The sequence below is a fragment of the Chiroxiphia lanceolata genome, chromosome 4 (assembly GCF_009829145.1).
Source record: "Chiroxiphia lanceolata isolate bChiLan1 chromosome 4, bChiLan1.pri, whole genome shotgun sequence".
Lineage (NCBI taxonomy): Eukaryota > Metazoa > Chordata > Aves > Passeriformes > Pipridae > Chiroxiphia > Chiroxiphia lanceolata.
The window spans coordinates 51,411,044-51,430,230 of NC_045640.1; the positions used below are offsets into that span (position 1 = coordinate 51,411,044).

At 36.7% G+C, this 19,187-nt stretch overlaps 1 protein-coding gene across 1 annotated transcript in view; it reads right to left on the reverse strand.

Moving 5' to 3' along the window:
* The window catches only part of BANK1 (B cell scaffold protein with ankyrin repeats 1), a 134,511-nt gene that overhangs the window by 81,946 nt on the left and 33,378 nt on the right, over window positions 1–19,187 (reverse strand). The window contains 4 exon segments of the mRNA XM_032686684.1: window positions 7,108–7,228; window positions 14,289–14,431; window positions 17,020–17,158; window positions 18,294–18,442. Of these exon segments, the coding sequence (XP_032542575.1) occupies window positions 7,108–7,228; window positions 14,289–14,431; window positions 17,020–17,158; window positions 18,294–18,442 (552 nt within the window).

Here is a 19,187-nt window from a genome sequence, read left to right on the forward strand (position 1 = left end):
TGGAAGAAAGTCTAGGTAGTAATGTTGTCTTTTGGAATTCTCTTAGCTGCCAGTCTTTAACAAAAACTTTCTCATTTTTACATTCTTCTGCATACTAAACTTTGGCTTACCAGTGGTGAATCTGTGTACCTCCCCTCCTCACTCCTTTATTGCTCCTGCAGAATGGTAATACAGCAGAGACTAAAACCTCACTCCATCATTAGACATAAGGATTCAAGGAACAAGAGGAGTTCTTAGAATAGTCATAGCTAAGTACTGACTGACCAAAAAATAGTTAGGACAACTCCTGACTGTATTTTGGACAAGGAATATTCCACCAGTATCACTCCAATATTATTTTGCCACAAGGAATTTGAGCGAATTACATTTTAGTCAAAAGCCCCATTAACAACCCTAACTTTATCTTTAAACAAATTCACCGTTGCCTTAGTTCCACCAGGCAAAGAAAAATCTAACCAAGAAACTGTAAACACACAACACCTGCGTAAATCAAGCCACTTGTTTCAGAAGCCTTGGCAGGCTGAGCTTCCATCAACAAGGTTATATATTGTAGCTTATATTCCTTTGTATTTGCAGTGTGCTTTAAAATCCTTTGAGCTACAACAGGCAATCTTAAAACTGTATATAATCTCAGTTTTTGAGAGAAGTAGGTGCCACACAATTTCTTCACTCCATATTGTTTATAAACTAGGATTAATTCTGAAATCTGAAGAACTATAAATTTTACCCCAGAGTATAGGCATTTGACTTCTTATTTTTATCTATACTTTTCCAGCTGCAGGGAAACACTAACCCCCCCCCCCATCACAGACTGAGGCAAATATATAGCAAACTAAGCAGCTGTCACATGAGCAGTAAAAATGTGTGCAAGTAATTCTAACGCTGGAGTAATTTACATGAACCCTAACCAATAGTTTTCATCCTGCTAGCAGACATGAGAAGGTTAAATACAGTCATTAAAAAGAGGCTCGACAAAGTATAACATGTTCCAAAAGAATTTCCACTCATACTAATGAAACCTAAAACAATTGGTTACAAATCTGAAAGGGGAAACAAGTCTATATTACCAATAGACTGGAGTAGGTGGCATTCATAAGCCTGCTCTGGGCTTAGATGTGCATTTTAAAAGTAACACAAAACATCTGTATTTCAAAATCCCTTGGGCTCCTTTGCACTTGAGGTGTTTTTCCTGGTCACCACTCAACTCCTTCCTAGCTGGGTTTGATATTCAACCAGGACTCCTACACTTACATTCTTTGAACATTACAGAGACTACATCATTGAGAAACTAAATACCTCTGCCAGCCATAGAGGATGTAAAAATCAATAAATCAATTTCATAAACCAAACTTTTTTTTTTATTGCTCCCTGTAGCAAGTAGAAAAAAAAAAGGCTGTTGTTAGGTAGGAATACTTTAAAAGCCATACAGCAGTGCCCAAAACTGCACACAATATTCAGGGTGAGGCTGCACCAGTGCAGAGCAGAGCAGGACAATCCCCTCCCTCGACTGGCTGGCGATGCTTTGCCTGATGTCCCCAGGACATGACTGGCCCTCCTGGCTGCCAGGGCACTGCTGACTCATATTCAACTTGCCGTCGACCAGCTGCTTTCCAGCCCCAGTCTGTATGAACATCCAGGGTTGCCCCATCCCAGATGCAGAATCTGGCACTGTCCCTTGTAGAACATCACATGGTTGGTGACTGCCCAGTTCTCTAATTTGTGGAGGTCTCTCTGCAGGGCCTCCCTCCCTTTGAGGGAGTTAACAGCTCCTCCCAGTTTTGTGTCATCAGCAAACATGTTCAGTATCCCTTTCAGTTCTGTGTCTAAGTCATTTATGAAGATGTTGAAGAGCACAGGGCCCAAGATGGAGCCCTGTGGAACCCCAATAGTGACAGGTCACCAGTCCTGATGTTACCCCATTCACTGTTACCCTCTGTGCTCAACCTCTGAGCCAATTGCTCACCCACCACAAAATGTGTTTATCCAGCTGGACATTGTGTTCAGAAGGATCCTGTGAGAGACAGTATCAAAAGCTTTACTGAAATTCAAAAAGATTACATCAACTGCCTTCCCTTGATCAGCTAGGTGGGTTACCTTGTCATAGAAGGAAATGAGGTTTGATAAGCAGGACTTTCCTCTCACGAAGCTGTGCTGGCTGTGACCAATGACTGCATTGTCTTTCAGGTGTTTTTCAATAACTCCCAGAATAATCTCCTCCATAACTTTACCAGGCACTGAAGTGAGACTGACAGGCCCGTAGTTTCCGGGCTCCTCCTTCTTGACCTTCCTGCAAATCGGGACAATGTTCACCAGCTTCCAGTCAGCTGGGACCTCTCTGGATTCCCAAGACTGCTCAAAAATCATCAACAGAGGTTATCCAATGACATCAGCCAGCTCTTCATCCCAGGATTGTGGGATGAATCCCATCAGGCCCCACAGATGGAGCAGCAAGCTCAGGGTCAAGTAGGAGCTGATCGTTCTCGCAGTCATGGTCCTCCAGCTCAGGGCACTGAGACCCCCTTGGTCTATCATCCGTGTTGAAGACAGAGGCAAAGAAAGCATTAAACATCTCGGTTTTATCTCCGTCTTTATCTTATCCCTGTTTGTGAGGTGACCGTCCTCATCTTGGAACCAGCCAATGATATTTCTGCCTATTGCAGAAATGTATTTTGCAATGTATTTGAAAAAACCTTGTCCCCCACATTTCTGGTTAGCTTCAACTCCAGCTGAGCTTTGGCCACATGAATTTTCTCCTTACAGGGGCAAGCAGCATCTCTGAATTCTTCCCATGTCACTTGACCTTGCTACCACTGGAGAATGTTAATAAAGAAAAGCTGTGGCTGTTTGGCACCTACACTAAGAACTAGTTAGCTGGTGATCACAAGTAGGAAGGAAATGGTAAAGTGCTCAAGTGGTATATTTTTAAGTCCTTTAAGATGGCTTCTGCAACTTTCAACTAACATTAACCCGTGCTTGTTTTTAATTAAGTTTTATTTGACTTGCACAAGGTTAAGAGGGAACTGATGCTAAGTTTTGTCCTGTCATAATCCCTTCTCTACCCTTCTCTGCAGAGAATTCTGGAAAACCTCAGCTATAAAGCAGAGCATAAAATCTAATATTACTGTATTGTAGCACTGTCTTAGCCTGCGGGAATTTTCATAAAATTGTAGTAAGCAAACAGAGCAGTCTGCAGTGATCTTTCTGTAGATCATGTAAGACATACTTCTTTTATTTCCAAAATTATTGCAACAGGACATGATTTTTTTAGCGATTTAAATAGGCACTTAAGGTGACTTCTACAGTGCCAATCCCTTTCCTCCCCTCATTATTTTGCTAGCAGCTGAAAATCCAGTCAGTTATTTCTTCTTTTGGGATAGATGTTTCAGCTTGAAAGAAAGAATTACAGAAATCAGGATAAGATTTTCTACGTTGCTAGCAGTGTTAGAAAACACAGCATTTTCTACAAAGCAAATTCAGAACCTGTCATAACCCTTGATGTTTAAGTTTAATCAGAGAAGCAATAATATATAGTTTTTAAAGAAATGAAAATTAATCAATAGTGGAAAAAGAAACAGCTTTTCCTCAAGTAGATTGCCATCTCTTGGACAGGAATTAATGCAGTAGGAATTCCCAAATCTGAGGATTCATGAGCAGAATCAGAGCTTCCCATGAAAAACAGGAATATTTATCAAGAAATACTTTGAAATATAAGTTTGGATTTGTTAGTATGCTTTTACTGGATTGTATTAGTAGAATACAAAGGAATAATATATATACAACATATCCTGAAATCAATTTGGTACAGAATGTACAATATTCCAGACAGTACCTCCAGCTTTAGTCACATTTTTCTGCAAGGGATGACACCAGCACTAAAAATCCCAGACATGTCTTGGCTCTGTCTTTCGGTTAACCCTGTCATTAAACACAATATTTCCCCATGTATTCTATTCTGCATTTAGCTTTCTCATCCGATTGGGCTTCCTGCATTTCCCTTTAGAGACTGCAGAATAACCTCTAAATATCATTCATTACTAAAACATTCTTCTCCTCCATCACCTGAAAAAAAGTCTTTATCTTCTACCTTCTGTATTGCTAGTATGGAATATCCATGCATAATCTGTGTTTCTCTGGTAGAGATTCCTGATTTACTTTTTTGGTTACTACAATAACTAGTACAATTTGACACTTCATCAAAAGCAAGCAATTGAAACTCATCTTATGCATGTAGTCCAACAAGTGAGATCCCACAGAGAAAGAATAGTACAGACATGTTAAAGTGCTTGCAGGACTATTGACCTAGTTTTTCATATTGCAAGGAACTTCACAAAGTCTGATGTGCCACTCAAACAATTCTCTTCGCTTACATGATAAGAGAGTGAAATTTCCTGAACACATATCTGCATCTTTTGAAAAACTTCCATTATCAGAAATCATTATATCCAGCAATATACCTATCCTAAGCAGGTAAAGTTGTTCTGTCAGACACTATGGTAACACAGTAAGTTTATCAGGACATTTTGCTCTTTTTATTAGTACTTAAAAGAATTGGGAATACTGAAAATCAAGTTGACCCTACCCAGGGAAATAGCAATGGATGATTTTACTCTAAGCACATCTTATTTATAGGCAGTCTTGCATATACATTTTAATATAGAGACAAGTAATCACATACACTTATAAGAGCTGGTTATATATTGATATAATAGACTGGGTATAACAGACCAGTCAATCAGAAAAGCTCATTTTAAACACAAAACTACACATAAGGCCTGTCATCAAGTGTTAAAAGTCTCCTACCTAATTTGAATAAATTAAAACCAAAAGACAAGTAAATCACCTCAGGGTTTGCAAGGAAAAAAAAACCACTAAAACTATAAATATGATCATGATGTGTACATGATAGGAAACACACAGTGAGAGCTGTGTAATAGCATGAACACACTTTCATTCTTATTGCCTAGAATTATGAAAGTGCAGAGATTCTGCATACAAAATAAAGACAGTTATAAGATTTCCTTAAATTAGGTAATCTCAAACTATATACTGAAGAGTGAACCAAACAAAGAAGTGCTACTCAAGAGGATTATTCAGACTTCAGTAATAGATGGATTGAAGTAAAATGGTATCAGAGTTAACCTTTTGCATCTTTGCCACCTGTCTTGACTTTGTCATCCTAGACACTGACTGCTCACAAGTACTGCATCATCATGCTAAAGAAAACGTTGAACAGCCACTCTGGGGGTGGGAGTGGCTCTTGAAAAATTATGTAAGGAAACATGCATCTCATGATGTCAATACAGGCAAGCATCACATTGCATTATTCTTTCATTATATCACCAGCATTTTACACTGTTGTAGAACTTGCAGTTCTACACTGCCAAGTTTTTAATCTCACTTTGTGAGAAGTCAAGCCACACAATTAATTAGTTACCCAATAAAAATAACATAAGTTCTTCATTATTGGTTCACTTTGAGTTCATACTGAACTTTCAAGTACAGCAATTTACCAACAGTACCCTGATGTGCTAACTGTAACGCTAAAATAAAGCATCAGTGTAGAACCATATAGAAAAAGGTTTCTATTATCTATGCCTCACACTGCAAGCTTGACTTTCTTTAGTTCTCTACTGGACATGTTAAGTGCCTGTTTGGGATGCTGTTATAGGGAGTCAAAGATGCAGATTTATATACCTTTCAGGCAGAAGAGGGATCAGAACACAGACCTCCCACATTCTGAGTGCTGCCAGCTCTGCAACCACATCTTTCTTTAATGAAGAATCTAGGCATCTAACTTACTACCTTCTTTTTGTGCATATATTAAACCAGTTCATTTTAAGAAGGTCACTACTTGGCTCAAGCTCATAAGCAGTCAACTTGCTCTTGAACTGTATTGTCCTTTTGGGGGAGGATAGCAGGTTGGCAAGTATTATTCTCAATGTTCAGAAGCATGCCCAGATCTAACTGGTTGCAAGAGAAGCAGAAAATCTTTTGTTCATCAGAACTAACATTTCACATTGGGAATGACTCTTCAATGTGTCCTGTACACCCCCATCCTGCAATCTTACAAAGGAAAATGTCAAGGACGGGTGCCTCAATTATTTGCTTCCACTAACTTTGACATTTAAGCTCATTTTTTGATTACAAGTAGAATCAATTATTTCTAGTACAGAGGGGTGAATTGCATCAACAAAGAAACCGCTGAAAAGGAAAGAAAGCATGATAGCAATCACAGTAAAGCTACCTCCAAAACTTGTTGTATTTGGTTATGAGAAATGTTATGTTGTACTTGACTGTAGAGAGCTTATTTTCTTTTAAAACCACAATCCAGCTACACAAAATAGGAGCCAAACAACAGCTCAAACACATCCTTCTCAAGTATTGTAGAAGGGAAACACATTTTCTTGAGTGTTGTTTTTCCCCAGAAGTTTCTTAGAAAAGCTGAGGTCTAATACACATTTGAAATAACCTCAAAATGATGCTTTCAAAACACAAGCAAAATAATCACACTCTTGTTTTATTGCAAACCAATTTGGATCCTTAATAAGTGGTCAGTGAATTCAACCAGGGCCCTCAACAGTAGCTTCTGTTGATACATGACTGAATTGTGCATATAGTGTATTTACTGTATAAAGAAACCCTATTTAACTCACTGGGATGCCTTTTTTAAAAAATTAAGAAAAATAAAATTATATTTTTGCCACAAATAATGGAAATCATTAAGTGCATAGGTACTAAAACTGAAAGATTTCTCTGTCTGAAGAGAACAGATGGCTTTTGAACTTAGCACTGAACTTCTTCATTCAGATTGTCTCCAAACTTGGAAAAGAGAAGTCTAGATTGCACTGCAGAAGAGCATTACTTTGTTTTCTCCACTAGTATAAATGTGCTCAGCTGTAAAGCTGTCAACTTGCACTTGATCCAACGCTGATCAAAAATCCAGACAAGCATAAATACATAGTACTGAGTCACAAAGTAATGATTTACAGAATTCTTTTTCCCAATAAACACATTGTGTTTACATACTTAAAGACTGTCTTATTAATATTTTTATGTAATAACCATAGCATCAGTAACAAAAATCAATGCTTAGAAAAAGTGACTCACCAGCTTGTTGGCGATGCTCTTCTCCACTTTGGAACGGGCTGAATTCATAAGTAGATACTTTGCTTTTCAATAACAAAGTCAGAACATTGTCCACCTTCTCTACAGAAGAAAACTTCAATGTCTACTTAAAAGAAAAAAAAAAATTAGTGCGTTTGTTGCATATGTATTTTCAACTTGATCCTCCGAGTGCTGATGAATTAAATTACTCAAAACAGTACTCACTCTTAGTAAGAGCAGCATAGTTTTTGAAAACTATACAAGGGATATTCTAATATAGAAGAATCATGACAACACGATCCAACTGCAGAAAAACATTTATAATAACATAAGAAGTTCAGCCATCACTTAAAAACTTCTGGATGAGGTACAAGGATTTATGTTTTACTACAGTAGTAATTCAGGATGAGTTTATAGTAACTCTGTTACCCAAAACCTTTACATTAAGATTGTGGACTTGTCTAGGTAGGAAACAGCCTCAGTTCCATCAGCCAAGGCTTAACACTGCTGACAGAATAAGGAAGTGATATCAACCAGATAGATTAGTTTACTAATAAACATATAGTCTTTAGACAAGGGAAATTCCCACTTACTGCCATGAGATCTTTTTTGGATTACCTCCTCCCGGATAGAAGGCCAAGATCTATTCCTAATGACTTTCAAGGTAGCCATAATTAAGTATTTTTTTGCTTGGCATGACAAGAAAAGCACAACTACAGTGATCTGAACAGTAAGGACATTTTACACATAGTACTACAGTGCTAGTCCAGTCTGTGCTGCACCAGGCACCAAAAGTTGCTCAGCCACAGCAGACAGGCATGTGAGGGGAGCTAGTTTACTCTGCTCAGATGTGAGCAGCCCTGCATTAAAGTTTGCCTTCCCACAGTTGAACTGCTTCTGGTCAAGACAATTTGGGGATCACTAAAAGGGAACATCTGCAGACATGCTTAGCATATGAACTTAAAAAGAAACTTTGTGACTGACATGCTGAGGAGAAAAAGGACAGAGGGGTCTACTGATGAAACATGAAGTTTAATTCCCAAGGATGTTAAAAGGGAATGAGAAAGTAAGCATGATGTGACCAGAAAATGTTGAATGTACAGGCAGGATATAATTTTCATCTGATTCCTACTCAGAATTAGAAGTCTGTGCAGGTAGGAAGCTAACAATATGATTGTTTGTTTTTCCCATAATTAACTGCGGCCCTTCCAATATTATGATACATAAAACCCATCATATTTCTTTTCATAACTCACACCCTTTCTGTACTGTATGTACAGAATGTACTGTCACATTACATTCTCTGTATTTTTTATTCAATAATGATGAATACATAAATTAATCTTCAACAACCAAAGCAACAAGCATTAAAAAAAGTCTCTGCCTAGGAAAAAAAGATCTTTAAAACTCGTTCTAGAATAAAAATTCAACCTGAGTACCAGACTTACAGTGTGAATTGAGAAAGCATGTACAAAACCTCCCAAATACCTATAAACCCCCCAAACTATTAACATGAATAACAACATTATATTTACAAATTATTAAGAGACATGAGGAAGTTAAGAAACCATACTATTCTCTCTTGTTCCAAGTAGGTCTTCTTAGATATGGTATCTTCATTGGTACTACCTTCATAAAGTTCAATCTAGAGTAGGACAAAACCAAGTAACAACACAGGAACTACCTCAGATGAGTGTATATGAAGATATTATGTCATGAAGAAAGAGGCTCAAAACAACTGGTATTCACTGAAGCAACTATATAGCAGAAATTCCAATATATAGAGAATAAGAATTTAGGTGGTCTTCTTATTTATAAGAAGCAATATTTTTAAATCTAAAAATAAAGCAATATTTTTAAATCTCCATTTAAAATGGTAGGGACATCCCTTACACATTTTGCTACCTATCTAACCTTCTCTGTTAAAAAAAAAAAAAAGAACAAACAAAACAATGAAAAAAACACCCCAAGAACATCTGCATACAGAGGAGCATTTTCAGACAGAGTCCATTTCAGACTTGTCTTGTATATCAAAGCCAAATAAACATCCCATAGTCTCTTTTCAGCAAGCACTGAGTAATCTTGCCTAGAGACAGCTCTTCTGCTTTTTAATATGAGCTGAGGCAAGAACCCTTCCTTATTCCTTTTATTCAGTCAGAAATCTAGGGGAGGAGTACCTTAAGAATGCATAGCTCTTACTTCACTCTCAGACAACCAAATTTACATGGAATAAAACAATGTTTCACAACCTGAGATGGAACAAGTTCTTGAACTGAGAAGCGCACACAACTTCAGGAACTTGCAGTAAAATTTTTAAGGCTGCACACAGTTGCATAGTTTACCACATCAGGCTAACTTGGCTTTTACAAGCTGTTGAGACAGATATTAGGCTGTGTGATCTCCCAAACTAAATAGATTAAATTAGAGCTAAACTTCTCATACTTTAACAGGCCTTCCAGCCTATCCATTTCTATGATTTCCAAGTTAAGTACTATACACTTCTTATAGAGTTACCAGTGCAATTTTCTTCAAGTTTTCCACCTCAATTTTTTTTTTTCTCTTACTCCAGGGATCCAAAATCTGAAGACTCAAGCACTGATTTAACAAGCTACATTGCTAACTAAACCATAACAAGTAGCTCTTTTCTGCTACTCTGCAACAAAGACACAAAATGAAAATCTAGATTAATTATTAAAAAAACCCAACCAAACAAAAAACAAAAAAACCCCTCCACAACAAACAAATAAATCTATGTTAATGTCTTTTATATCACATACAGGAGGGCCCATTTCAGTACTTGTGTGAAGCTAATAGTAGAAACAACAGTGAAACAGAACTAGCAATAGGACCACTGTGCACTACCCAGCTCCATACCAACATAAAGGTCACCTCCCCAGGAAGGAATTCAGTTTAGAGCCTTTTACTTTACTGCCCATTCCTGCTCCAGATATCTCACAGATTCAAACTATGCTGCACTTACATATTTTAATGTACCCTACATGGCTCTCTATAGGGCTGTCAAATCTTCCCCAGAAATCTCACCAATACTACAAACCTAAAGTTCATGTTGAAAGTTCACCAAAGCCAACAGAAGCAGAATGGTATTTAAAATTAAGCACTGCAAGGGAACACTGACCCAGTCAGGAGTTTGAGGAAGTCCATATTTTATCTGAATAAAGACCTAAAACGTGACAGAAAAGAAGTAAAAGTGCTACTTCCCCCAGTGTCCTTGCAGCCGCTCAGAATGAAGCTAGTCAGTTTGTAAGCAGTGCTTCCCATGGTCTCTGCAGCACAGCCAGCTGTTCTCTGCTTCACTCTTGGAGGTCTGGAAGCTTGGTCCTTCTGCAAACACCACTACTTGCTCCAGACCACGTCACCAACAACTTAACAGTACCTCCCCTGGTGTAGGCACCATCTCCCTTCCCTCACTCCTTTTCAGAGCAACAGGACACAGCTGTGAACCGAGAAGCCTCAAGTGCTGACCATCACACCTGGGCTTCCAAAAACATCCTTGAAAAAGGAGACCAAGAACACGTTTTGCTACTTTTGTGAATAAGACTATCTACTTTCTTTAGTAACTGCTCACCAAGCCCTGAAAATCTGTGCCACTGAAACGCAGCATACACAGCCACTAAATTAATGTATTCCACACTGGCTTTAGCAGTACTAACAAGGTTACATTTACATAAAGATGAACTTCTCCAGTCATTACTACATATCAGACATTACTTTATATGCACTTCCATACCTAGATTACTTCTGCCAAAGAGAATGGGCTAGGTTTAAAAATCACTCAGGCATTTCTGACAATTTTAGGCAGTGATAGAATATGGAGAGCTTTCATACCTAGAGGAAAAGAAAGAAAGAAAGATTTTAAAATAACAGCTGCTGACGTGGCTGAGAAGATTGAAATATTAAATACAGTTTCAAAGGAAGTATCTCCGGGGATCAGGTAAAGCTGCATACATAATATCGCCACAGAAGTCATATAGCTTTTTACAAGTTTAAAGGTTGCAGTTTATTTTCATTCTTCTTTTCCAATATGCACCGTAACTGGAATCCTGTTTGATGACTATGATAAAAACATCATCTATGATACCAAGTATCTCAGAATCATAGGAGTATTATTCAACCAAAGTTTGTTACAAACACTTCCTTAATCTCTCCAGATATTCTAACTCACTCAAACTAACATGAACGTAACAATTTCAGTAATAAGGATATTACCTTGTTTCATTTTTTTTTTAAACCTAATAAATTCGTACCAGTAAACTCCAACACTAAATAATTGAACCAATAACTCCATTTGGTTGAAAATCAGATAGAAAAAACAATGCAGCATGTAAACCCAGCATGCTGAAATAAGAAGTTGATGAGAAGTAAAAAATGAAATATGAAGAAGTTTAATTATGAGTTTTAAGAACCTTAAAATCACTCTGTACATTGGGTTACTGTGAGAACATAAACTCCCTAAGAGAGTTTCTTTAATGTAGAATTATATAAAAAGGAGAGAACCAAAAATCACGGCCTTTAGCCAACATGCACCCTCCTACATTCTTACAGCAAGGTCATTCGGCATTATGATTCAGTTATTATGACCCCAACTCTTCCTACTTTACTATAAAATTTCAGGTTTTTTCTTTTGAAATTTATGCAAAGAAACTTATTTAATTTGCTTTATTTATTTCATTACATTTTAAATATTTATTTGGTTGCTTAAAATGGCTTGCTGATATTTGTAAATGTGTTTTAAATTCAGACAAATTTGGAACACAGAAAATTACAATCTGTCAGATGTAGCAAAGAATTTTATCCAAAGCCATAATTTGTAAAATCTTAGATTATGTTTAATCTAAACTTTAGCTAATGTAAATCTTTAATTGTTCTGTAAAACCAGATTCATAAATGCAGCAGTACCACACTATTTGTTAGTCTCCCACCAAGATATATGAACTGACCTGACCATTGGTAAAATGAACGGATAACTGTAAGTCTATTTGTTGGGTTTTGTCTATCTGTTTGGCTTTTTTGGGGGACAAAGTGGAACATCTCAAAGGAGCTGAAAAGGTTGGCAAGACAATGCAGAATACAATGAAAACATTTTACAAAGCGCTGTGCCTTTGGTATGCACTACTGTAGCAATTTGCTTTCATCACAGAATTTTAAAAAGGAGATACTTCTCAGATTGCAAGCACTTGTGAAGATCTTAAACTTTTCTTTGAACCACAGAGTGATACTGCTTTGATCAATAATTGCTGTAAGCCTTTCTATTTTATATCAGTTTTGTTTTCCATTGTGTTTGATTGTTACTTTGCATAGATAAACGCCTGTTGCCCCAGGATATTTTTGCAAAGTCTCAAAGGTTTTAATTATCCTGGTTAAATAAAAGTTACTATTACTCCTGCTACTTGATGGGAATTCTAATTAGTATCAAGTCTGTTTTGTTTTTCCTTTTGTGAACATATTTTAAAGATTAAGTTAAATTATGTTCTGCAAATTGCATCTTTATGATGCATCTTACTGACATTAAATCAGGTTAACATGAAAGCTTATTTAAAAAGTTTGTAGAAATATTTTAGCTGCCTAGCTAGTTAGTGTACCTCACTCTGTGGCTCAGCAGGTACCATTAAATATGACAAATTTTCCAACACATAGTACACTTACAAAAGAATCACCATTAGTATACCTTGCCACAGAGTAGCCATGATATCGTGTGGACTGCAGAACTTACCCAATTACAAAAATTTTCTTGGCATTAATTTTCATTTACCAAAACAATAAAAATGACAGCAGATAAACAGTGTCACCTCATTTAAACTCACGCTTATTATCCGGATGAGTAAAGGTGAGGAAATTGTTAAACATAACCAATGGTCATAGTACTGCAGCTGTATTACCTGGTGTGCACTACTGCTCTGCACAGAATTATTTTTGCATTTGAATATGATTTGAATTGCATGTGTTTTACTAAATATTAGTCATGCTGGTTAAATGAAGGGTCAAACTCCTGAATAACACAAATAGCTTTCCAGTGGAAACAGCATGTGTGCTTTAGGTATCTAGGTTACCATGTTAATGACAATTTTTTGTATCATTATGACACACTTCTTATGCATAAAAGTTTAAATGAAATGTGTTAGAAGCTTACTTTGATATCCTTCAAAATACATGCTAAAGAATGACAGATACTATAAAGAATTTAAGAACCCATTTGTACTTTGAGTTGCACTATTTTTCTTGTGCAACAGCCTGTTTTCTTAGAACAGAAGTAACTTGTACTTGGAAGGAACCTAACCCCATCCTTAATAGAACACTAATAATGCAATACATCATTTTCATTAATCCCTTTGTTATGAGTGTAATGCCTTAGGTTATGCACAAGGTAGATTTGTCACAGGAAAATGAGACTGTCTGCACTGGAAATGCAGACTATTATTTTTGTTCTGGCTTTGCAATTACAATATAGACATAATGACAAGTCTGCTTGGGCTACCCACCATTCAACAAATGATACTTGAGATTCCATCCTTTCTCAATATATGCTTTCTTTTCTTGTTATTTCTTACGTGCCACTGGCAAGGAACAGGCTGCAGAGCACTGCAGTCTGCTGTTCTGATTTGAAATCCAGCTCAAAACCTGATTTTTTTCTAAATACATGCAAAGAATCTGCATGGCAACCGGCAAGCAAATCACGTGAATGATAATAGAGCAGCTGTAAATGGACTCTATATGAATAGCAATCTACTGCCTCCCATACAAGCTATGCCAGAAAAACCCCATTTGCTGGTGAATGAATAATAACCCTCCAAATACAATATGGTTTAAGATTACTTGCTTCTACTGGTTTTAGAACATGTGAAAAATAACACTTTAAATGGAGAGGGACTTCACTAATATTTGTTCTTATTTTCATCCTTTGTAATGCAGCATGTTGTACACTGGCCATATACATAGTACAAAGGATGTTTATATCACTCTCTAAGCAAAAACAAGAAAAGAGAAAATTTGTTTTCTCTTGCCCGACTTGCTTACAACTAGACATCTCAGAGACAGGCCTCTTAATCCTGAGCCTATTGTTGAGCTATTACTAATTACTGAGTAATCGAAAGATTGCATATTATCTCTTAGTTCATATAAGCTTACATTCTATTTTTCTTTAATTAAAATCTGAGAAGTCAACTTACCTGACAAGTGAAAGCTATTGGGTCAGCCACTTTCTTTAAAATGGGCTCAATCTCCTCTAGTGCAGTGTAGTACTCAATGTGTGCTGTGGTCTTAATGACTCCCCCACAATAGACATTTACATATACAGGGCCAGCAGGAAAATCTTACAAAACAAAAATCAGAACAGTAGCTGAAGATATTTTACAGTCCCAGACCAGAGATCTCAGGGAATGAGTAAAATAACAGGAAGATATCACAGAAAAAGCACAGAGTTGATGAACTGGATTTGCATTTAACAAGTGATTCAGTGTAGTCCATTTTTTATTCAGGTCTTTCAGTCTAACAAAAGAAAATACATATTTGTAAATACGTATAAAGCAAAGCTGTTCTACTGCTTCACATTAGAAAGGAGATGAAAACAGAATGGTTAAAATTTCCTACTTCCCTTTATAGTCTGATGACCTATAATCAGCTCCCCTATGCCTACGTATTAAGGAAAAGTTAATTTATCACAAATAGTGTAATTGCTATTCATTTTTTGAAACATTTTTCTTAATTGCAATCAAAGTTCTCAAGATTGCATTTGAGCTAAGCTAAAGAAATTGCAGTATAATTAATTAATTCCATTCCAGTTGTTTACCTCGTAAAAGCAAAAGGAAAGAGGCATTCATAGTCTGTTACTTAAGTATGACTTGCTTTGTGCAGGCAGCAAAAGCCTACTTTATGAGCACATTTCCCAATTCATTAGTATTCATTGTGCCAGACGTTCTGCTGGACCATACTAACACAGTTTTCTTAAAATACTAACTCCGCCCACAAAACAGTGATAAAAGGGACAACCCTGAAAATGGAGAAGAGTAATAGGGTCAGAGTAACTAATCTAATAGAACATCATGTTAAATCACTTAAATGGAAACTGACCAAATGCTTTAAAACAAAAACCAAACCAAACCAAAAACAACAAAAGAACATTTTTATGAACATCAGATCACCTGAACCAAAAAAGGATAATTCCAAATTTCCAACTCTTCCAGACTTTTAAAGGACATTAATTTAATAATTTAATTATTATTTTATAAAATAATAATAATAATTTGTCCTTATCATTAAGGACAAATGATATAAAAATTAAACTTGGGCTACAGCTCTCTGCAAATTTTTTTCATATTTCATTTACTGTTCATATTTTATTATTCATCCACTAGAGAAACCTTCTTGTGATCAACAGTGTTCTCACAAAGCAATTTTGGAAGCATCTTTTAAGATCTGTGAATGAGGATTTCAGCTTTTGTTCTCTGAAATCCAGTTACAGATGAAAGCTGCCTGTTGGTTATTTACTTCTCAGACAGGTTGCTAAAAACAAACTATCTGCACCATCACAGTGATAAAGACCTTTCAGGTCATGTGTGACCATCATTCCAGGACAGTGCTCAGGATGAAAATCACAGAATCATTTAGGTTGGAAAAGATCTTTAAGATAATTGAGCCCAATCTTTGACCGAACCACCACCTTGTCAACTAGACTTGTCACGTCCAGTCATTCCCTGAACATTTTCAGGGATGGTGACTCCACCACCTCCCTGGCCAGTCCATTCCAATGTCTAATCACACTTTCTGTGAAGAAATTCCTCCTAATGTCCAACCTAAACCTCCCCTGGCACAGCTTGAGGCTAGGTCCTCTTGTCCTGTCACTGGCTACCTGGGAGAAGAGGCCGACCCTCACCTGGATACCAACCTTCTTTCAGGTATTTGTAGAGAGCAATAAGGTCTCCCCTGAGCCTCCTTTTCTCCAGGCTTAACAACCCCAGATCTTTCAGCTTCTCATGTGATTTACTCTCTAGACCCTTCACCAGTTCTGTTGCCCTCCTCTGGACTCACTCCAGCATCTCAATGTCTTTCTTGCAGTGAGGGGGCCAGAACTGGACACAGGACTCGAGGTGTGGCCTCACCAGTATTGAGTCACAGAAGTCATCAGGTCATAGAATTACCCAAACCTAGCTCCAAGAAGCCACCGTGGAAAATTGTAGCTTATATGTATGTATTTCCTCCTGTCTAATGTTCTGTTGCAATCATTTTAGAATAAAATATTATGTAAGTTCCTTTGGGAATTCACAGTATGCAGTGCAGTGGCAAACTATACTCTAAAGCCATAGGCGAAAAGTTTTTTAATTCTTAACTCACATCGAAACTGTAGAGACAAGTTTGGCCATTAAATCTGCACAGATCTAAGAGAAATTGTTGTTAAATAAGTGAAACTGTTAGCAACTAGTTATGGATGGTACAGTGGAAAAAAATCATTAGAAACCTGGAAAGCTGAGTGATACAGAGAAACAGCATGAATATGAAGAAAGACAAGAAATTATTTCCTGCATCGGTAAGAATTATGGAGAGGAGTATAACCAAATTTACTGCATTAAATATAAAATGAAACATTTTAGTAATGGAGTAATAAGAAAAGAATATTAGCTTTGCATTTTATGGCAGTAATTTTGAAGAATATTAATCTGTAACTAATCAATGACATTTTAAGACTGCCACCTGCCATTTAACCACAGAAAACCAACCTAAGAGAACCTAGCTTCCCATAAATCACAGGGCTTTGCTTCTCTGCATTATTAATAAAAGTTCTGTATGCAAAACTCATGTACAGGAAACACCTACAAAATAGCAGGAAGCGAAACTACTTACCAGAAGAAGTGAAGGGAGTTGAAAATTTTCAGTTTACTTAAAGGTAAAGAATATTTTTCTTACCTAGGACTTTTACATACTTGACCTTCTTATTCCAAGAGGCTGTCTGTGTTCTAATTCGTTGATTATCTGATATGAATTCAATTTCTAGAGTTTCATCATCTATTTCATCTTTCAACAGAATGAATATTTCACCAGGGTTCTATAAAATTAAAATGTGTTCCCATTAGTCCTTCAGAAAATTATACTGAAAATTTAAAATTATATTGAAAGTGTATTGAAAGAACTTTCCTTTACCAACACCTTCATGCAAAAAAAATCATACTACCAAAACATGATGCTATCTCTAAGTAATAGATAATAATTAACTAAAAAATACCTTTAGTATTTTACTGACATAAATGAGACAATTAATGTAGGATTTTAAATTCAGCTTATCTAACAATATTTTGAAACAGTATTTTAAATGCATATGTAGGTGAATTGTTACATTTTCTAAGGCCACTCTATAGTCTAGAAAAATGATATCCATCCTAATAAGAACCTTAGAGTCACTTAAACTCTTACAGTGAGCAGACAGTAAAGTAAGATAGAGGCAGCAGATGATGTGAGACAACACCCCTCTACTACCTCCTGAACCAGAGGGAAAGTTACTCCCTTAGAACTGTACTGATCTCAACAATGAAATAATGTAAGTCATTGTTAAAAAACAGATAGCAAGCAAAGTGAGTGACATTCCATGTACACTGCAACCTCCATATCTGACCACGGCCACTCATTTATATAAAGGAATGCAGTGCTGGATTTTGTACTTTCTCTGTTTACACTGTCACATATTTCTCACAGCAACTGATTAAAAACACATATGAACATTTATGCATGCAGATACATATATATAAATATTTCTGATTTAATTTAAAGTCACACTAGGTACATGCTCACACAAGCACTCGTGTAATTCATGGTATGGGCACATATGTACATACCCATACACCCATCATGGATTCTTACCAAGAGATACTGCCTGACTACATACTCCCTCTAAACTATAAGGCCCTCATGACAGTAATACTTCTACTCAAGCTGCCAAATAAATCTAATAGAGCTAAAATACCTCAGAGGCTATCTCCAAACTATTTTATTTGCAAATCTTTTGACTGCAGTGCGGATGTGACACAAAGGCAAAATAAATCCCACTGTAGTCTCAATGCACTCTCATTTTGGCCCCTTTACAATTTTGAAAACAAACAGCAGATATAGTGTGAATGAGATTGCAGAAGGAAGAGGAGACGAATGTTGACCGTTATCCCAAAAATTTTAGCATCCAAAAATCTTACCTCACACGATACTCTTCTTGGAAGCACCAATATCGACTGCTCCTTAGTTTTCAAACTTTTAGAAAGCACCTCATTTTTAGAACTGAAGTCTGTTGTTTCTGATGCTGCCCTGACATATGACACATTAATATCAGAGCTAGTCTGGTGATCTGAAATAAATAATGTGGAATGAGAACATTGTTAATAATCCAAAATCAACAAAACACAGCAGTGATGTGTTTTCCAATTAATTACTCATATGGCATTTGAAGTCACATTAAGGGCACCGCATGAAAGCCTGGAAAAATTCCTTTAATATAAGTGTGATGAGGTGTCCCCCTTTGACAAAGAGCTTGCCTCTGAAGTTCTGATCCTGCAACCTTTATTTATATGAACAGGCTCTGCTCATATGTTTGTCTTACTAAAACCAAAAGGGACACAGCCTTTAGATCAAAATCATTGTGACCAACCAGGTCACAGAGATCAGCCAGTTTTGTAGTCTCAGAAAAACAGATTCTCATACATTAGGATAAAATGGGACTTTTACCACTCTTCCTTTTCCCATATGAAAACAAACACATGCTATATGTTTACAACATCTACCTACCTATCTGCAGGAAGGGTTAACATGAGGGCAGTAATACCTGTGACCAGGTAATTATGAGAGTAGGCACAGATTTCCTCCAGAGTCTTTGCCTGCGTTAATGGACAAAATGATGGATGGAAGGCATACATTTTTTTAATTGGATAATCTGGGTTTAGAATGCTATGCCAGTCATACAAGTAGCTTGCAAGCAGATTCTTTTCTGTTTTGCTGTACCAGAAAAGGTAAAGAGCCACTGTGAATCCTTTACCGTATCACAGAATTTTAATGATGAAATAGAACTGATGACTGCATCTGCAGAGCTCTGACTA